The following is a 21,724-nucleotide window of genomic DNA, read 5'->3' on the forward strand; positions in this document are numbered from 1 at the left end:
AGTTTTGAGAAATATTAAGAAATTTCTTCACGTCTTGCAATAGTTAAAGCTCGAATAAAGTTAAGAGTACTCGTTCATTAGCCGTGTCTTAATTTGAATATTAATATACGAATTAAAGAGAAATGATTTAGCCCCTCTTGTACAGTACAACCTGCTGGGTTCAACCCCCCCCCCATCCCCCATTGAAAGAAATTTGACAAAACCGGAATCACGTGCTCAGAATATATTACAAGCGTCCGAAATTTTTTGGGGAACAGAAATCTCGTGGAAAATGGAAAAAAGAGCCCAGCGCGGAAATATAAATCGTAATTAGAAGCTTTTACTTGGAAGATTAATTTCTGACCTCCGGTAATTGCCCGGAATAACTAAAAATTGGACAGGGGAAAAAAGTAACATAACCGAGGGGGTAGATACTAACACACGTCTTAGATGATGCCGGCTTTGTAACACACCTTTAGTTGGGTATGGAAAGGTAAACATTAAAGGTCTTCAACTGGCTTCGAAGGATTTATTTTCCAAATTGATCCTCTAGACTTGAACCATGGACCAGTTCTCCTTACTCTGTGTTTAAGTTTAAATTTTTTTAAAGTGGTCCTTAGGACCAGTGAATTAAAAAAAGTGATCCAACGAATTAATAAAGGGGTTTTGGACTCATAGACTTGTGCTGGAACTGACCGTGTTGACCGGTCTAAGGAGTATGAGTGGGATAATAGGTAATTAACATTATTAGACTTTGGTGGATCAGTATATGTTCCCTCGAGGCTCAAATTCAACTTCGGTTTGGTAACGATGGTTGAAGTTTATGTAACTGCGAGCCTCGTATTTTCGTGGTTATAGGTTTTGAGATCTTGTTGATATTTTAAAATGTATGCCTACAAATAAAAAATAGGCATTGATAATGGTGTCTAATTTTGTACGAGCTTTTTCGTTTTAACTTGATTCTTTTAGAGTCAAAGGACAACACGCCCATTTCAAGACCCAAAAGAAAGAAAAAAAAAGTGGAATTTTCAATTTTGTCTCATTTCAAATTTTATTTTTAACGAATTCCGGAATTCTTTTTTTTTTCTTTTTTTCCTTTTCTAAATTTGATTTATCGTTAAATGAAATTTGACGATTTTTTTTTTGAAAAGGAAAAAAAAAAAATTCCAGTCAAAAATGTTTTGGGAGGAGTTGCCATTTTTTTTTGAAAACTGGAAACTTTTTTTTTTGTGGAATTAAAATTTAAAGGGAATGTGTGATAATCAATTAAATTGCCTATTAAAAATTAACGATAATGTCCGTGTAAGGGAGATAGTAATTAAAATTAGCTTCAAAATATTAAACGCTTTAAAATCACATAACTTTCTTCATCGCAACTCGTATTATGTTAATTAATAAGTGATATTTGGTATTCGCCGAGTACCGAGTATCTCTATCCCCTTTATGGCATACTTTCTACCACCTTTTCTTAATTTTAACTGACTGGCAACACTTGTTAGCGCGCGCGCCATCTATTTGCGAGAAAGATATCTTCAGAAACTACGCAGTAAAAAGACTTATTTTGATATTATTTTATTTCACTTTGACTTTCCAGAATATTTTGATAACTATAATTAAATAACTTTAGGGTGGGTATAATTCATGAATTAAATATGAATATATTTTAGCGTATGCCTTTTTAGCTTGTAGGTTTCAATCATAATAAATTCGATTTTTTTTTTTTTTTTTTTTTTTGTCTTACATGTATAACCTACACATCGTGCTTAATACTCCTGGATAAATTCCCTCAAATTATAGTTTTCATCTCTTGGCAAGAAAACGTTATTTATAAAAAAAAATACTAAATATATTTTGATCTACACGTTACGTTACGGAATAAACTATCCAGGGATTAGGTTAAGATATGTTTGATAGACATTGTGGACATCTGGCGTTGACGTCTGTCTTACCTCCCCCCCCTCGTGCCCCTCCTACCTTTTATTTAGTATAGAAATATCTTTTTTTTGTGGTAATATATAAAGAAAAAATGTTAAATTTTTTGACCTCCATGGTTAGCTCGCCTTCGAGCTTTCAAACTATAGCTATATGGGTGGTTTAAACATTAAAGTGTAGGTGAAAGGCGGAGACTCTATGGGATTGTTGTAATTGTAGTGTTTCTAGAGCTCACAATCAGGGTACCTTAAAATCCTGGAAAACCTGCAGGACAAGTCAGGGAAAATTACTTTGGACTATCAGTAATTTAATTTTGAAATTAAAACTTTGTCAATTTTTATTTTATAGCGATTTCCTTTATTAAATTAGAACCACTTTCCTATCGCAAAATGTCGCTTTAAAATTACTCCTTAATTTTTATGACCTTTATTAACCTTTTTTCCTTCAAGGTTATATAAGTGATATATTTAATTGTTTAAATAAATAAATTCTTGCCCTTTGACCTTGGTACCAAAACGACTATCTCTGTTATACCTTCCCTTGACAGTTAAGAATTCTATCAATATGCAATCTAAAAACAAACAAGATAATCGTGATCCTTGTCTGCTATCTCTTTAAAGCCCCACGCAAAACCCCCAAAAAAACTATTTCCCAACTTACTTAGCCCCTAATTGGACTCTTATTCAATGGACAAGTACAAAGTATATACTCGAGTCATTGACCTTCCAAAAGTTCAAATACGTTTTCTTGACAAAGAAGAAAATAACAAATTTTTAGGAACTTTACCGGAATTCCAACTATTACAAAATATCCACGAATTTAAAACACTTTTGCCCAAAAGATCGTAAACACAACACCCCTTATTTGCCTTTGTTTAGTCAACCTCGGTTAACCTTAACCTTAACCTTTTTAAGGTTGATTGAAAAAAGAAAATGTTAAAACATTTTCAAAGACATAAATTTCGAGTTTTACGTCAAGAAGTGTTTGTTAACCCAACCGGCTTTTGTAATCCGTGCATGCGTTGGCACGTGTATCTTTTGAGCGGGAAAATTGGCGCGCGTGATTTGGCATAGAATTGAGATCTCGTGTAATATCCCTACGCTAACATAATATATTTCTATTCTAATCATGGAAAATTGACAAAGGAATAGACAATCCCTCTTTTCCCCCGACCATTATTATAATTTTATCCCCACCACGTGAAGCTATTATTTGGTTTCATTTATTTTTATGGGGCCGCAAATTTATAAATTGATTAGTCTACTATAAAGGGTTAGTTTCTATTCCTTAGTCTATTTTCTTTGATCCCCGTTCACGTGAAAGTCATAGAGAGCGTGCCACGGAATTCGATCTGTTGCACACACGCGCGAGCGCAGCAAGTTTTCATTTGAGGTTTCGACTTCATGTTGCCACTAAACCTAAGTTATATTTGCTTAAACAATATTCAAATTTTGTTTAAGGGACAAGGCTTAGCATGTTACCCTTGTATTAGCATTGACAGTGTTTATTCTGGACTTGGTTGACACAAACCCAAAGTTAAGATACAACCCCCCAAGAAGATGAAATCATGTTTGATCTTTATTAGAAAAAAGGCGTAATATATGATATTGTAATAAATTTAAATCATTTTTAAAACCCTTCAATATTCAGGGGTAAAATGGAAGAATAAATTATTGCGTGAATAATGTGCACACACATGAATATTCAATACTGACGCTGTGTAGTTACTGGTAAAGCGTTTCTTAACAAATTCATAACATCTATCAGAGCCCGGGGGTGCGGTAGAAAAGGTGCTTTATGTAATATGTTTATTACAATTAGAATTGACAAGTTTACCCAAAAGCTGCATGGAAACCCTTTCCCGTATCGTATCTTCCCCGGCCAAAATTTAATCTTGGACTTGAATAATTTTAGGAAATTACTATTTGGCGCCCTTTTCCCATACCCCCAACCATTTCCATGCGTGGTTTTCCCGCCTTTTCGTCTTTCATCTCATCTCGTGGTGCCGGCTTTTGTATGGAAATATAGGCGAGCACGACGGTATTTGTCCACTCGCTAATTAGAACTTGGATTTCTCGGTTAATGGGGAATGAATTGCCTTGGTTTGAACCATACATACCCCCTATAATAATACAACCTCAGAAGAGATCAAATTTTACCCCGTTTTCTATACTTAATTCTACCCTTTCTAAGGTTGCAATAGGGAACTAGCTTCCCCTTTTCTTAAGCCTTAGTTATATGTCTACTTTCGTCGTGTTGTTGGAGAAGGGGGGAGGGGTTAAAAGGGACTAATTTCTCATACGGTTTCTTGATGAATTTGATGTCGGTGTAAAGACTAAAAGACCAGCAAAGGCGCCATCGTGACACCCCCCCCCCCACTTACCCCTTTCCTTTGCTGCCTTTCTCAGTTCTAATTTGACTCCTCTTAAAACCTCCAATTTTCTCGCCCCCCCCCTTCGAGATTAAACGCCCGGAAAATTTTAATCCTTACTTTAATTAACGAAAAGCTTTCTGATGATTTCTTGGTGTCTGCTCTGATATTTATTTTCCCTTAAGTTTTCTAATGTATTTGAGTTCTTGGGTATTTATATAGTTAGAAATTCCTTGAATTATTTTGGAGATTCGTGTTTTATTTTTATTATTTCGTGGAATTTTGGGTGTTTGTTTCACCCTGGATACTGAAGCTATGCGGGAAAACGTTTTAACAGGGGCTATATTGCATCATGTATGGGAATATGGTTTTTACTTCAAAATTATGTCAAGAAATGCTTCGATTTTCACCAAATTTTAATTGTATATTCAGTGTTATGTATTTAACACGTGTTTAAAATTTCAAAATATTTGAAATGAAACTATGAAAGATATTGCGTTTTTTTGGTGTTTTTATTTTTTGATAAATTGGTAAATACGAAAATTTATGCCAAGAATGGCACCTATTTACACCAAATTTTAAACAGATGTTGCGTATTATATACTTAACACTTACCTAAAGTTTCAAAATATTTCAACCAATATTTTGAAAGTTATAGCGTTTTGTACCTCTATTTTTATTTATAAGCTTATGTATATTAATGTATAGGCTTAGGTTTAAATTTAAGAGAAATCTTTTAAAATGCACTGTTGTTTATTGGGATAAATCGGTATCTTTTATATTTACAATGATAAAATTAGAAAAAACAGAGGGCGGATTAAACGGAGAGATCGGCAATGACTTTCTTCTTTAAGGCTTCGGCTTGGTGGTATAAACCAGTAGCTACCGCGGCGATGGTGTCCTTTGGTCCGGCAATGGGTTTGGGTAAAGAAAACGTCGCTTGTACATTCTTCTGCGTGTAAGCGGACTTGTGACCTTTAATGATCTTCATTTGAGGAACGAGCACGTGGTATTTGTTCAAAGAAATGTGCGGGGTGTGAATCAAGAGAGTGTGAGGGACCTTGTGCAAGATGGGTTTGTGTTGAATCACGGGGTTTGGAACCTGAGAAAAGGAAAATGAATAGGTTAAATAAATTAGTTGTTAAGCCTAACTCCAATTAATTTTTCGTTAATTAAAACGGTACTTACTTGAATGATGAGTTGAGGAACCTTGAAGAGAACTGGTTTGCTTTGGATGATGGGTTTTGGGGCTTCGATAACCGGAGAAGGGATGTTGAGAAGGAGTTTCTTCTCGAGGATGGAGTTGCCCGGAAGTTCCAACATGGTATGAGGAACGTCGTAAATTTCGGGGGCACCCTTGGGCAAATGCATCTCGGGTTGGCTGAGTATAATAGCCGGTTGGGGTACGTCGAATGAGGCGTCGGGGTACACGAGTCCCTCCGAAATTGCGGACAAAGATGGCGGGGCAACTTCCAAAGGCAGTGGTTCCATTACTTCCATGGGTCTGGGGGATTCGATTTCAATCGACTTTTGAGGACGAGCCAAGGCCTAATAGACAAAAATATAAATTTTAAGTTTTATTAAAAGACTCCTTAAAAATATTTCTATGTAAATTTAACTAGTTTAAAGTTTTAAAACTTGAAGGAAATTTTCCCTAATTTAACCTAAAGTTTCTAAGTATTCAGAGTTCCATACTGGATCTGCAGCATTATAAAGAATTAATATATTTACCACGGCCACGAGTGTCAGGAATACGGCTATGTTCTGCATGTTTACAATCAGAGAGTCCAGTGTCTCTTAACTTCTAGCTTGTAGATCCGAGAGAGTTGTGATATCTTCCAAAGGGTTCAACTGGTATTTATACCTTTTTGAGATTACAAATTGACGTTGCGATTACTTCAGTTTCAACATGGTTACTTTGCAGCGAAGTTAAAACTATATTTCCTTATCATTTATTGTCACTCGGGAGCATTAGCAAAGGCTGAAGGACCTATTTATCTCTAATCTCTACTCTATAGGTGACGTTGATTGTTTTTGGTTAGTAAATTTCTTAATCGGGGGCAAACGATGTCACGGTCAGTTATAGATAGATAAGTCATTGTCCATGCGTGGGCAAACTTGACCTTTTTTTCGGGGGAGGGGGTCATTCCTCTTTCGTAATTCTTCTTGGTATTGGTTTGACCCCAAGGGCCACGCGTTCATGTCAGAGAAGTCCAAGTCAGAGAAATAAATACGAAACTTTAGATTAGATTGGGAGGGTTCACCCACCGTCAACGGCTAACTCAGGGTCTGGCAACACTGAATGGAGAAAGGCATAGAGGATGTTTTTGATTGTTGATTCTCAGTTTTAATAAAATAAACAGCATTGTTTGTAGGCCTACATTTTAAACATTTTGTGAACTATAACTTTCTTGATTGAATTTTATTATAATTACGAAACTTTACGAACAAGGAATTGTGGACGATTAATTATAGATAGAAGCATGAAATTTTTAATTATGGCTTGGAGAAAAACCAAGCCGCTCATAGACTATAATCTTGTTTCATTTGAGATATAGTATAATTTATCTTGTTTACACGTGTTTTTCAACGTGGCAAGAACGCATTTCGATTGGGTAATAGCAACATTCTCATGAAAATATTTGGAGAAAGACCAATCCGCTTAAATACTACACGCTTTCAAGGAACTTAATAATATAGTCTTGTAATACTTTTGCTTGTAGAACCGAAAAATATTTAGCTACACCAGAAACGCTGAACCTAACTAAAATCGGCTTAAATTTTATAAGTTTATAGGTTTCAACTTTAAATTTATTTTACCAAGAGTTTTTGAACAAGGCAAGGGAATTTCAATTTTTCAAGCTAATAACAAAGGGAACTTTTGGTTTCAAACCAAACCCCTCAAATAATAGAGGATTTTAATGAACTTAAAAAGATAAACTTTTGGAACTGAAAATAATTTGTAGTACCTTACCTAAATTTTTCCATCAGAATCGTTGCAGCAAGCTAAAATCGGCTTAACTTTAAAAGAATTGTAGGTTTAAAATATGAGAGATTGAATTGAATGTTAATTAAAATTTATTCCGGGTTATCATCTGTTATTTACATTGCACAATTGGTTTTAAAAATTAAGAAGACAATAATTTAGTTTAATCCGAAGGCCTTCATCTTGTAGTCTTCGGCATGCTTAATGGCGCTGAGAGCTTTGCCAACGAAACCACCTTCGACGTCGAGTCCGGCAGAGAGGGCCTTGGGAAGAGTTATCTTCTTGGTAACGGAAACGGTCTTTCCGGCGGCCACTGGTACGACTGGTTTGGAGACGGATTTCTCAACCTGAGTGTAAGCGGACTTCGTTCCCTTGATGATCTTCATTTGAGGAACGGCCACGTGGTACTTTTGTAAGGTCAACTCCGGGGTGTTGATCAACAAGGTATGGGGAACCTTGTGGAGGATTGGCTTGTGTTGAACGACGGGGTTTGGCATCTGAATGATGAGTTGAGGGACCTTGAAGAGAGTGGGCTTGCTTTGGATGATGGGTTTCGGGGCCTCGATGACTGGGGAAGGGATGTTGAGAAGGAGCTTCTTTTCAAGGACAGAGTTGCCTGGAAGTTCCAAAGCGGCTGCAGGAACGTCGTAGATTTCGGGAGCGCCTTTGGGCAAGTGCATTTCCGGTTGAGTTAGACTGAGGGCCGGTTGGGGTACGTCGAATGAGGCGTCGGGGTAGACGACTCCTTCCGAAACTGCGGCGAAAGATGGCGCGGCAACTTCCAAGGGTAATGGTTCCATAACTTCCATCGGTTTGGGAGATTCGATTTCAATCGACTTTTGAGGGCGAGCCAAGGCCTAAAAATAGTTAAGAGAAAAAGAAATTATAGTTAGAGAATGAATCTAATTTCTAGATACCAAAAAAATTCTAAGTTCTGAATATCAAGCAGTCCTAAAAATTCTAAGTTTTATTCTAGTTTTGGATAAATATTAACTAAGTTTCAGGCTAGTGCCTCTAGTTTAAAATTTTAAAGTAACAACTTACCACGGCCAAAAAGGTGAGGAAGACGGCAAACTTCTGCATGTTTAGATTTCGTTGGTGGAGTAGATCTCAGTGTAATCAGTTAGAAAGCTGAGAGGATTGTGATGAACTTGATGCGCCCGGTCCGCTATTTATACTATTTTGAGGTTTTACGACAATGGTCCCTTGCCACCGCGTGTAAAGCTATCTTGCCCCCTTTCAACCTTAGTACTCCAAAGACTAGTTGAACAAAGCTGTACTTTTACCCCAGAAATCTTATCTCTCATTGGCTGAAGAAAGGCAACCACGCCTGTTTTGACCGAGCGTGTTGAATGATGAAATTCGATCGCTTTTAACAATATCTGGGAGCACGGCAGTGCTCCCAGCCAAGTCGAGCACTGACATCCTTTTCTCGAAGCAACTCGTGGCACTTTTAAGCCCACTGTAACTTCGTGATGGGTACAGGTAAAAGTCTGAAATTTTGCTTGCCGCGAGGACTGTCAATCCTAGCTATAGTTTCCAAATTTCAAGTTCCTACCCTATATACTTTTCGATATATCGAAGGTTAAATTTACCTTATTTTGTCACTCACTCACTCACTCACCGATCATCAAAATTCTAAGGTACTTCTAGGGTAGATAGAAACTTAAAATTCAGGATTTAGTTTTAATTTATTTTATAAAGCACAGAAAAATTAAAACATCCCGAAATTTTTATAAAATTGTTCTTTAGTTTTTAATTTTAAAACTAGATGGCGCTGCCGTCTTTTCAACAGAAATAGTGTGTGTTCTTGATGAAAGGACGTAATGGTCCAAAGTTAACCGAAAGTTGTAACTGATGCTACATATCGCGTAACAATCTTTATTACATATTCTCTGCGGGTCGAAAGGGGTAATTCAGCGTAAATAAGGACAAACGTTAGCGATTATATTGGCAAACGAAGTACCACGAGAGGGTCTTGTTTTAATATAACTACCGAGGGTCTACAAAAAGAAGTGAGATCCTATGAAAAACATTAACATGTACAAAAATGGGCCAAGCCTCGCCTCGTGACCTTTCCGCCGTAAAACGTTCTGAGATCCCATGTAGAGCCAAGTCTGCCTTTTGTTCTCATTCAATCGCCAATTGAACAATTATGTTATAAATTAAGTCCTTTTCCTAATTAATAACCAATATTCTTTGACTCTATCATTATTATACATCTTTGTTCGTATCAAAAATATCGTGACTTGGCAAGAGCAGGTCATCCCCTTCGATTATTTTAAAATAGGCAACGATTTAGTGAATATCCCCTCGACTTCCTTTTAATATTACTTACCTGCGATTGCCAAGTCACGATATTTTTGATACGAACAAAGATGTATAATAATGATAGAGTCAAAGAATATTGGTTATTAATTAGGAAAAGGACTTAATTTATAACATAATTGTTCAATTGGCGATTGAATGAGAACAAAAGGCAGACTTGGCTCTACATGGGATCTCAGAACGTTTTACGGCGGAAAGGTCACGAGGCGAGGCTTGGCCCATTTTTGTACATGTTAATGTTTTTCATAGGATCTGGTTTTTACGTTAACAAACTTTGGATTTACCCAAATTTAACCTGCAATACAGTCAAGGTTAAGGCCTGCCTTTACTAGCGTTATTTTTCTACATTGACGTAGGGCATATGTAGTTTTGTTAAAGATGAATTTTTGAAATGAGACGAACTAAATATGAATATATTTTTGCGCGAGATTTTTCTTGCACGTGTTTGAAAATAATTTAAATATATTTCCTTTTCAAAAACTTTAAGGCAAATAATTTAGTTGAAATAAATGAAATAAATTATTGTGTTTGAAATAAGTTTAATAATTAAGTTATATTCCATTTTAATCATTATATTAAATCGAAGAAAGATGAAAATGTCGTTAAGAGAACTTTGCGAGCTATTATTCGAACACCTTTTGGGCGCGAAGAATAAAATTTAGTTTAAATATAGGACCTGACATTTGGAATTTCGCTTCTAAGGTCTCCAAATGGGACCTTTTAAATCATTTTAAACAGATCACTAATGGAAATTTAATGTTTTTCCCGCGAACCACCCAAAATGGAGTGGCGCCCAAATTCCATTAAGCAGATTGCTAGAGAGACCCAAATCAATGGATAGAAATATATCCCATTTAATCGAAATCATTCTTAAATCTTAAATTTTATATAAATTAAGAATTAAACAAAGGGTGGGATACTTGAAAAATCCAAAGAACTCTATTGAATTTAGGTTTAGCACAAGTGAAATATATATTTAATTCGAGGGCTCAGTCACTCATAATCATCGAGAGTCATAGTGATTAGCCCCTCGATTTTATTGAGTAATAACAGCACTCTCGCTTGGGCTATCTTAGGGATTATTTTTAATACTGTATCTTCTTCAGTATGAACAAATGGAGCTTTTCCGCGTTGAAAATGTGACTTTGGCGCGGGGAAAAAAAGAGGGGATTCTATTGACTGACCGGACCCATTTTGGGTTGGGTTGGGGTCACGGGGTGGGGGTTATGACCAGTAGGTCTCATAGAAAATAAAGGCCAGGGAAGTAGGAAGGAACTTGGCCTAGATTCAATTAAATTCCACCATCTCCCCAAACCGAACTCGGCAATGAAATTTGTCGGCTTTTACGTCTACGAAAAACGTGGTAGGCCTACAAGGCTTAACTTGGTAACTCGGAAGAAGCGCGGGAAATCATCCCTCGTGGCTCGTGCGCTCTGTCTGGGTTTTCCCGCCAAATTCGCCTACTTTTTATTCCTTTATCACAGACAGAGGTAGGGGCCTAGGGAGAGGTTAGAGAAAGGGGGGCTCGCGCCCACCTCTCTGCCCTCGTTTACTAACCAACATTCTTGCCTACATCTATTTGTTCCTAAATTGCGAAAGAAAAATATTTCCCGCGCTTTTTACCATGACAACAGGCGGGAAAATCCACTTATTATTATTTTCCCGCCATTTTTATTCGGCCTAGGTTGTGTACTATACGTATTCTTTTTGGGGAAAAAACCTGTTTTCAGAAGTTGAAAGTTTCTATTCATAAGAATTAAGAATACAAGGGCAAATGTATTGTATTGGGAATGGAGTTACAAACAGGTGCATATTTCATTGTTATTGAGATAGTAAATATTTTTTCTTTTGTAATTTGTATGTTGTGAATTTGACCTCTGGGTTGGTTGGTCAATAGAAAGATAAAGTTGAAATTTCTTGAGAAGGATTGGGAACAACAAAAGCTGTGGAGTTGACCTATTGACCCGGCGATAACTGCAACACCGGTTTTATTTGTTATATTTGTTAAGATATTTCTTAGTAGAAGGTTGGGTCAAAGTTCAAAAATTTTTAAACTAGGCTTAGTACCCTTTAATAAAATTGAAAACCTACAAACATGGCTATATTTGGTCGACTTGGAATTATCTGAAAGCGATTAAAATACTCCTATTGAGAAAAATAAAACCCAACAAACGCTAAAGCAAATATTACTTTGTATAACGATAAGGGTTATAGACCATTTCATTATGGACACAGGTGAAGAGAACTTTACAGGGCGTGGGGTGCCAGTTGGCTAGCCTCCTACCGCGTCTATTGAACTCAGGCAGCGTTTGTTTCTCTACGCGTAATTACAGGAATAGTCTATATTGCAGTTGCAGCATTTGTATGATCTAATCATTGAAACAAACCACGTATTTGCGTGCTAAATAATAACAAAAAACGCTCGGCTTGCTTGTGTAGTTTTTATCGCGTTAAGCCTTGGTTCTTATAAAGGTTCGCGTTATGTATGTACGTATAGGAAATAGAGAAGAAAATACCATAAAATTAATAGCTTATCATCACGCTTAATCTGCAAATTTATATTCAAGAACTCCTTTTCCGAGTTATGTTCACTTTTTCCTATATAACTGACCCACATTTGGGCCTTTGCTTTACAAAATGGGCCTTGCCGCCGAGCCAACAAAAAATAAGGCTCTTTGGGCCTTCCTTCTTTCTCAATAGTTACATAAATTTCTCTTCAAATGTACCCTAGCTGGCCAATATATATAATATAGTAGTAAATCTAAAGGCGAACCCGTGATTATGCTAATGTTATAAAATATAGGAATGTTTCGCAAATACGGCCAACTTATTTTACAATGGTTTAACTGTATTGTTTACGTCACAAAGGCGCATTCAGCCACGAGTATCGAAAATTCGTTATATTTATTATAACACGTGATCGGCTTTTTGTCGCTGAGCGTCCGCAACAACGTCTTACTTACCAAAACCCCGTTTGAAACTTTTGAATAGGCAAAGTGTTAGGTTGTCCAGTGTCCCCCATGTAGATTCAAAGATTTTTGGTTTCCTTGTTTTATAGGGATAGTACAAATTTTAATTTTGTGGAAATTTGGTTTCAGGGTTGCTTTATAGCTAAGGAATATTCGGGTTCCTGCAATTGCAATATCTATAAAATTAGAAGTTTGTATGATTTTGAAAAAATCACCCCATTTTGTACCAATTTTTATCTTCAAACTACATGACTCTAGAGGGTTTTTATTTATTTTCTTTAGCCAAAATGGCAAAATATTTGAATATGCACCTTGAAAGAATACTGAAATTTATCATGAACACTCGCGCTAGCTATTCCGAGTCGAGATGTAGTATAGTAGTACACTTTCTGTATAGTTCGTTACGAGAATGTGTACCCCGTAGATTTTCGAATAAATATCAATTTGTACTCCGAGCACGAGGCTTTTATTTGAAATCGGCGCTCGCTCGCTATTTCTAGAATGAAGCCCAAAAGCGAGCCAAGCCAAGCGCGAGCGAGCGACCAAGAGTTTCCATGATTGCGTTACCACTGGGATATAAGAGTGCCTGTGCCAGTGCCAGTACCAACCAGGACTCACTCTCTCTTAGAGAGAGAGAGTGAAGAAAGTTGTTCTCTTCCTACCATAGCTTTCCCATTCGAGTTACTTCTCGGAAATAAGGCCCTGCTTGATAAGCGAGTGTTCATTACCTGATGTGACGTATAACCATGGACTTTGTGTAAAATCTTCTGTAAAGAGGACCAGACTGTAATTGGAGCTTTTGCTAGCCATAGCTTTCAATTTCCGAAATTAAATAGACCAATACGTTTATTACGAACAGAGAAACCAACACACGTTAGGGTTTTCCCATCCCTTAGGTTTAGGAGATCCATGGTAGTATTACATTCGGAATTAGCTATTTTTACCTCTAAGTGATGGGCTTCATCAGAGCCTGTACCGCTCTAGTAGTTTTCTAACGAAGGCCACGCACGTTTACCTACAGGGGCGCTGGCCCTACCACGCCTCCTACTCGCGCCGAGTCTTCGATGAGGATTTCGCATTGCGCGTACGCGAGGACTCAAAGCAAACGGAATTTTTGTTGACCCTATAAGGCAGTTCGTTAGGCCTAATTAGGCTTAGCGCCCACCGCTTCCCGTATGCCTTCCTTTTCCAAGGAAGATAACCCGGCGGAATCGGTGATGAATTCCTAGACTCCTATGTATAGTTCGTTTCATAGACAGAGGGGTTAGACCATGGCTTAAATATGCCCGAGTTTCATGTACGGTACGAGTTGAATTTCCCGAGTGGGACGAACTTGTAGCATTGGTTTTTCCATTGAGTATTGTCAGGGACTGTTTATATAACCCGGGGACTTGTAAATATGTGTTGCTGGTTTGTTTCAAACACTTCAATGCACTATCAATGAAGAATTTACAAATTAGGCTGCCCAACTTAATACAAATATTTCAGAGTACCTATTACTTGAAAGTATCTTTTCTTGTAGTCAGGGCATTTAGTCCCTTAAAAAATAGAGAATCCCTGATTGCAATTCCCCCGCAAGAAGTTTTCCCTGATAAAATAGGGGTTGAAAGAAAGACTTTTCTACTCTAGTCGCCTGTATAAAGCGAAATGAATATCTATTGAAAGTGTCTACACAAAGTTGCAACCTTTTTCTTTGTTCCACCCATCCCTTCTTCCCATCTTTTCTCTCTCTCTCTGCTCTTGGTCTTCCCATTCCAGTGTATAGTTTAAGGATTGTAAGAGGCTGCGGATGGAGGAAAGATTCCAGCTCTCTCTCTCCCTTTTATATTTCCTCGTGCGGTTTCTCTCTTTCTCTCCACGTGCTCCAAAAGAGTAAGGATATTGGAGGGGGGAGGGAGGCTAGCAGCCTTTATTTAATTACTTTTCCTGGTTAGGGTTAATGATTGAGAAGGTTTTGAGGTATTTCTCCCGCCTTTTTATTGCCAAAAGCCTAACTGTTGTTGGCCTTTTAAATTCTCGACTGTAGGTATTAAATTTTCTATAACGAAATTCGGTAAAATTGTTTTGTGTTTGTGTGTGGGGTTAACTTAAGTAAGAGCCGACGTTGACAAACATACTGGTTGTAATTTAAAATCAATTTATTAATGATTACATTAAACGTTAAACTTTATACATTAGAAATGAACTGATCGTCGTCACACCGCGCGTAGGAATGCTGCCTGTTCTAGATTCTCTTATCTATATATATACAAATTTTGGCCTATTCTTTATTTTACGTTGTTACATAAAAAACTATTTCGACTACTTTTTTATGTACACAACAATATCCCCTTTTTTAAAGACCTAATCTATCGGGTGGTTTAATTCGTCGTCCGGAAGTTCGTCTGACTTGAGCGGAGTGATTCTCTTGAATGTCGTTATCGTTGGTAAGGATAGGTCCGGCAGGTGCTGAGGTTGCTGAGGTCGATGATTTAGATTTGGCTTTGGACGTTGCTTCAACAGGAATTGGAATGACGCTGGAGGTAGAAGGTTCTGGCTGCAAGGTTTGATCAGTCGACTCGAGGATGACTTGTTCAGTAGTTTGCCTTTGGGTCGTGCTTCCTGATTCGTTGATTGTGGGTTCCGGAAAATCTAAAGGATAGCTGTATGGTTCAGGCTCAGGATCAGTCTCCGGTCTATCGCTGTTCGATGAACGTCCTCGTAGCTGGTTTGAGTGCTTTCGCAATGTCCCGTTTTCAGAGTTGACCTCATACATCGTATTGCCCAGTCGTTTAGTAACTAGTGCTGGAAGCCATGTGGTTTTTCTTGATTGATTGTGAACGTTGGCATAGACTGCATCTCCTATATCGAACGATCGATGGTGCGGTTGCTTTTCATGTGACGTCTGAACTTCTTGTGCAGATAAATTTTTCGGATGAAGTAGGTCTAGTCTTGTTGTGATATTCCTCCCGAAAAGTAGTTCAGACGGTGACTTTCCAGAATTCAGTGGAGTGCGTCTATAGTTGATTAGGATTCGTGCCAAACGTTGTGCTAGGGTTCCTTTTCTGTAAGTGTCGAAGCCATGATTTAAGACGTTGATTTCTTCAGTTGTTAGTCCGGGGTTCTTTTTAAGTGACGTTTTGATTATTCTGACGCTCCTCTCCGCTTGTCCATTTGAAGCTGGATGGTATGGTGCGATCGTAAGATGTTTTATTCCATTTTGAGACGTGAATAATTTGAACTGTTCGCTTGTGAAAGACGTGGCGTTGTCGCTGACCAATGTCTTCATTATCCCGTATCTAGCAACGTGGTCTCTTAGTGCTGTGATTGAAGATTCAGATGATGTGTTATCCCTTATGTAGACTTCGATCCATTTGGTGTATGCGTCGACTATGATGAATAAGTATTTTCCGTCAAGAGGACCGGCATAGTCAATATGAGTTCTTTCCCAAGCTTGATTGGTGATTGGCCAAGGATTGTAGTTTCGTGGTGGCATGGCTGCGTTTTCGTTACACGTTTTGCAATTCCTTGCCATTTCTTCAATTTGCTGGTCGATTTTTGGCCACCACACGGTTGTGCGGGCTTTGTTTTTCATTCGAACGATGCCGTCATGTGTCGTGTGAAGTTCTTGCAATACTGCAGGCTGCAAACTTTTTGGAACGACAGCTCTCGATCCAGTTATGACTATATCGTGCGCAATGGATAGTTCGTCTTTTTTCTTGAAAAAGGGCGTTAATTCGGGCTCAATTTCTGATTTCGACGGCCATCCATGGAGTAAATATCCCATGACTGTCTGTAGAGTCGGGTCTTGAGATGTTGCTTTCATCATCGTGGTGGTGGTAATTGGTTGGTTGTTCAAATCTTCAAGTAGTAGCACGTATTCTTGAGGTTGAGATGTAGTGAAATCGTCGGTTATCAATGGTAAACGACTGATGGCGTCGGCGTTCGAGTTCAATATCCCTTTCTTGTATACGATCTTGTAATTGTGTGATGATAAGAGAAGTGCCCATCGTTGGAGTCTGGAGGCGGCCATCGGTGATATAGGTTTTTTTTCTGATAAGATTGATACTAATGGTTGATGATCCGTGAGAAGAGTAAATGTCCGTCCGAGTAGATAATCTCTGAATTTGGACACTCCATAGACTAGTGCGAGGGCTTCTTTTTCTATCTGGGGATATTTCTTTTCCGCCGTGGTGAGGGTTCTCGATGAAAAAGCAATCGGTCTCTCTACGCCGTCGATTATGTGCGATATAACCGCTCCGATTCCAACAGGTGACGCGTCGCAGGCGAGTAGAACGTCCTTTGTTGTGTCAAAATGCGTTAGTACATTGGAGTTCTTAAGAGCGAGCTTGGCTGTCTTCATCACTCTTTCTTGATCTTCTCCCCAAGTCCATGCTACGGATTTCTTCAGAAGGTGGTACAATGGTGATAACAGCGTCGAATTATTCGGTATGAACTTCGAGTAATAATTGAATAATCCCAGGAACGAGCGTAGTTCGTCGACGTTCTTTGGGGACGGCGCTTCCATTATGGCCTTCAATTTTTCCTCTTGTGGGTGAAGTCCGTGTTGATCAAGTCTGTAGCCCAGAAAGTCCAATTCCGGTACCATGAACAAACATTTGTCCCTGCGTAAGCGTAGGTTAGCGTTTTCTAGTGTTGTTAGTACTTGATCTATTCTTTTTAGGCAGTCTTGGTCGTCTCTTCCACCGATGAGTGTGTCGTCCTGGAATGGACAAACACCATCATGTTTGGCAAGTAATATTTCCATTTGCTTCTGGAATATAGCGCTGGCTGATGAAACTCCGAAAGGTAGGCGGTTGTAGGCGTATAATCCTTTCGGCGTGTTGACGACCACCAGTTTCTTTGATTCCTCATCCAGGGCTAACTGGTTGTATGCGTCGCGCATATCTAGTCTTGCGAAAACTTTACATCCAGCCATTTTGGCAAAGACATCTTCAGCCTTGGGTAATGGATAAACTTCCGTATCGATCATCAGGTTCGCTGTGATCTTATAGTCGCCGCATATCCGCACTGTTTTATTAGGTTTCAGTACTGGTACTATTGGTGTGGCGAAGTTGGAATGAGGTATTGGTTCAATGATCCCCATTTTCTCCAGTCTATCCAGTTCCTCATTGACCTTGTCCTTCAGCGCGTATGGTACGCTTCTGGCTTTGTAGAACTTGGGTGTGATTCCGGCTTTAGTGTGTAGATGTACCTTGACGTCTTTCAGACAACCCATAGTGTCTGAGAATAGCTTCTTGTGTTTGTCCAGGATTGCCGTTACTTCAGGATTATTTCTATTAATATGGTTGACGTGGAGAGCTTGAAATGCAGGGTCTTCAATTCGTAGTGAAGAGTAAATCCATGCTCGACCGCAAATGGTGGGTCTGTTGTCACTGGCAATTAATAGTGATAGCATCGCTGATCGTCCGGAAAAGTTGACGTGGACTGTGGTTTGTCCAAGGATGGTTACAGGGTCCCCGTTATAGGCGATAAGCGTTCTTTCCGTGAAAGGTTGTAAGTCTTCCGTTGTAGATATGGTTTTGAATTTGTCCATGGGCATAATGGAATATGCGGATCCGGTATCGTATTCCATATGAGTGGTTTGGCCATTGATTTCGCATGCGATGATCGTCGGTTTCGGAGGTGTTTCGTGTTTCGAGCAGGCTCCATCGGTTTTCAGGTGGAAGACTTCGTATCCATGGTGTTCCTGATGGTTTGTGCCGGTGTCTGTCGATAACTGCGTTGGTTCTTCCGAGGTGATCAAATTCGTGTTGTGACGTTGTTGTCTGGAACTCATTCTGTCAGCGAGGCATGCTCTGGCGATGTGGCCTTTTTTGTTACATTTTAAACACGTAGCGTTGAGGTATGGACAACTTGACGGTATGTGGTTGGAGTCCTTGCAACGAATACAGCTACGTTGACGTGTATAATCCGGTTTCCTTGCTGGTGGATTGAACGTGGGGTTTTGAGATTTTGCTTGAGACGATTTAGCGTGAGATCTGGGTCTACGGTTGTGTATTGCGTTGACTACTGTTGAGCTGGCGTTAGGGCCTTGCTTCAATTCTCTGGAGTTTCGGGCAGCGGTTTCCATGGCGACTGCCGTGGATGTTGCTATTTCCAGGGTTATGTCCTTTATAGTAATCAGTCGCTCGTAGATTTGTTGGTTATTTATTCCAAATATCAACCGATCACGTATCATTGTTTCCAGGTCTTTAAAGTTACAAAACTCACTCATCTTTCGTAGCTCTGTGAGGTACGTGGCAATGGTTTCTCCGGGATGACGTGATCTGATGTAGAATTTTTCCCTCTCTGCGATTTCAGTCGGAATGGGGTTGTAGAACTTTTTCAATGTGTCCAAAACTGTCGCGTAAGTACAGGCGGCATCCTGTGGTGTGACTGGATTCAGGATACTTCGAAGAGTCGTGTATACTGTAGAGCCAACGCAAGTAAGTAAGTGTGTTTTCTTCTTAGCTTCGTCCGTGATGCCCATAGTTTGGAAAAAGAATTCCAGCCGTTCGGCGTAAATAGTCCAAGTTTCCAAGTTTTCATCGAAAGGGTCAAAAAGTCGACCAGAAGCCATGTCGTTTGTGTGCGAACTGCTCCCGATGTAACGGATACGATGAGTAGAGTTGCTTGAAGTCTAACGTCAGCGTCCGCGCGTTTTTTTAAAAGTTCGTAGTGTCCGTCGCCAATTTTTGTGTTTGTGTGTGGGGTTAACTTAAGTAAGAGCCGACGTTGACAAACATACTGGTTGTAATTTAAAATCAATTTATTAATGATTACATTAAACGTTAAACTTTATACATTAGAAATGAACTGATCGTCGTCACACCGCGCGTAGGAATGCTGCCTGTTCTAGATTCTCTTATCTATATATATACAAATTTTGGCCTATTCTTTATTTTACGTTGTTACATAAAAAACTATTTCGACTACTTTTTTATGTACACAACAAATTGTTAGACTATTTCATTGTTTTTGGGGCCAGTATCTCCCTAACTAAGTGTTGTTGACCCCCAAGTTCTTTGACCCCTTCCACTAAGTTTAACCATAAGAACACACCCTTTAATTCATCAGAAAATGACGTATTTTATATTAAATATTTGCCATTTGAATAGATGATAAACAAAGTTATCAATAACACCAGGGTTCAAAGTTCAAATTGATTTTGTATACAATAATTTTCATTACTGTATAGTTGTTTAGCGTCTTGGAACTCAAGGGAGAAGTCCACCCTTTTCCAAACTCCCTGAAAGCGTTCAATCAGAAAAAAGGGTCAGTTTTTTTCGAAGCTAAGCCTTTGTTTGTTCAAGAGAGCAAAGATGAAGATGGAAAAAGAAGAAAAAAAGAAGTCTTAGCTCTGATCCTTGGGTCATCCAACGATGACAAAAAACTGTAAAGACTAGGGATAAGGTGCTGGAGGGCCAGGGCGGGGGAACGTAAAAGAGTCGGTCAACATGACTTCCGGTGGACATCTTTCCCATTCCCATTTCCGTTTAACTGTTAAAGAAGGAGGGATCGAATATATAGAAATGCATGCCCCCTTCGCTTGACCACTTAGTCGAAATGGACTGGGCGCCTCGGGGTCTAGAAAAACATTGAACACGGCCGGAGAGATCACCAAATATCACCCCCCATAAATCCACATCTATGACGAAAAAGAGATCTAGAAAGAATACGAGAAATAACAACGGGTAAAAGAAAAATCTTTTATTTCCTATTATTTGTTATGTAGTTAGTTCCAGTAATGTTGGCTTACTTAGGGGTTAGGGTTATCGGGGGTAAAATGCCCGAAAAGAAGGAAAGAAAAAATATCGCGGAGTAATACCAACGTCTTATAAATGGACCTGGAGTAAAAGTAGTCCCAGCTCTTTCAAGGTCATTTTTGAAACCTGACCTTGGTCATAATGATATTCTGCACCGAGTGACTTTAGCAATTAAAATATGATAAAATTAATTAGAATCATTTAAATGCTGGTATACTGAATATTCTTCGTAGTTTTCATAGTGAGTTACCCCTCTGCCCTTCCCCTCACCCAATGCGAACTCATGGTTCCTTAGATACGTAAGCTTCTCTCGCTTTAGTCTTGACCATCGGCTAGCTCTCTCTCCCTCCCTTCATGGTGGCGTGAGTGCATGACCCTATCGAACATTACAGGCGCTCGTCTCTCATTGGGTATATATACTATATATATCCAGGCAGGCTTCTCTATTTTCTATCTCCTTTGGTCACCTTCCGATTCATCAGCGTCGGTCCGAGCAGAGGTCATTTTGATTACCTTTCGACCCGTTGACCCTTTCCATCCCTTCTTGTTGTACACCTAAGATACCCTGTGATCGCCGCACGCGCCTGCTTCTTTCGTTTCTCTGGCGAACTTTCTCCATTTCACGACCAGCTGATGATCGAGATTAAGCCTTTTTTTTTCTTCCTTCTTCCTCCTCGTTTATTTCCTTTTTTAGGCTCTACTTCCTAGGAAGGATCTCGCTTCTTACAATACCGGGTATTTTTTTTACCCCCAATCCTAATGACATCTCTACATCCTCCCCATCTTTACCTCAGTCTCTTAGAATCCCGATAAGTCCACTATATATTTCGTGCATTTAAAAATAATAAATGTCAAGAAAATTATGTTTGCTTGTCTGGTGGAATTTATGGAATAGTCTATGATGATACATTTTATTTAATATTATCAGTTACAGACTGAGACGGTCTTTTAAACTTTTCAAATTCTCTACTCATTGTGTCTGCAGTACTGAATAGCCCTTGATTAACCCTAGAGTGGTTTTTCCCAGGGTCTTTCTAACCCTGAAAAAAAAAAAGAAATCCAGGGCCTTGGACATCTATCGAATTAAGTGTTGGGAGGGTGGAAGACGTATATCCATTTCTCAAGTCCCTAACTGGGTGCATGCTCTGGTATAGTAGGGGTTAGGGATGAAGGTCTATCTCGTGGCATGGCCGAGCGGAAGTAGATATATGACTTGGCCGGTTTCGGACACGGCGTTTCCATTTCCGAACTGACCCCCTGCTCTTAATTCCCCCTTCTCCCCAGTTGCTGCTGCAAGCGTCGATCAAAGACTGCAGAATCAAATAAACTATAGCTAAAATTCTTTGGTGTATTTATACTAAGACTCATTATTATTCTTTTTTTCGTTAAACTATTGAATTTTAAAAGTTAA

At 38.9% G+C, this 21,724-nt stretch overlaps 3 protein-coding genes across 3 annotated transcripts in view; 1 reads left to right on the plus strand and 2 right to left on the minus strand.

Moving 5' to 3' along the window:
• The window catches only part of Eph (Eph receptor tyrosine kinase), a 316,120-nt gene that overhangs the window by 56,517 nt on the left and 237,879 nt on the right, over positions 1–21,724 (plus strand). The window lies entirely within an intron of this gene.
• Positions 5,017–6,402, minus strand: LOC149709821 (uncharacterized). The gene is made up of 3 exons (XM_089855980.1): positions 6,014–6,402; positions 5,471–5,830; positions 5,017–5,384 (listed from the first exon to the last, which is right to left on the minus strand). The coding sequence occupies exons 1-3, from the start codon at positions 6,050–6,052 to the stop codon at positions 5,100–5,102; spliced, it is 684 nt and encodes a 227-aa protein (XP_089712106.1). The 5' UTR covers positions 6,053–6,402; the 3' UTR covers positions 5,017–5,099.
• Positions 7,343–8,625, minus strand: LOC149709822 (uncharacterized). The gene is made up of 2 exons (XM_089857893.1): positions 8,313–8,625; positions 7,343–8,125 (listed from the first exon to the last, which is right to left on the minus strand). Exons 1-2 carry the CDS (start codon positions 8,349–8,351, stop codon positions 7,427–7,429), a joined length of 738 nt encoding a protein of 245 aa, XP_089714019.1. The 5' UTR covers positions 8,352–8,625; the 3' UTR covers positions 7,343–7,426.

Source organism: Phalangium opilio, unplaced genomic scaffold (genome assembly GCF_054372755.1).
Source record: "Phalangium opilio isolate 3A_F unplaced genomic scaffold, DU_Popi_V2 ptg000011l_1, whole genome shotgun sequence".
NCBI lineage: Eukaryota > Metazoa > Arthropoda > Arachnida > Opiliones > Phalangiidae > Phalangium > Phalangium opilio.

Excerpts from the sequence above, each read along its gene's own strand:
- LOC149709821 (XM_089855980.1), bottom strand. The coding sequence starts at position 6,052 with ATGCAGAACATAGCCGTATTCCTGACACTCGTGGCCGTG. Across the intron at positions 5,831-6,013 it reads TCCTGACACTCGTGGCCGTG|GCCTTGGCTCGTCCTCAAAA; the intron begins GTAAATATATTA and ends TTTGTCTATTAG. Across the intron at positions 5,385-5,470 it reads TTCCTCAACTCATCATTCAA|GTTCCAAACCCCGTGATTCA; the intron begins GTAAGTACCGTT and ends TCCTTTTCTCAG.
- LOC149709822 (XM_089857893.1), bottom strand. The coding sequence starts at position 8,351 with ATGCAGAAGTTTGCCGTCTTCCTCACCTTTTTGGCCGTG. Across the intron at positions 8,126-8,312 it reads TCCTCACCTTTTTGGCCGTG|GCCTTGGCTCGCCCTCAAAA; the intron begins GTAAGTTGTTAC and ends AACTATTTTTAG.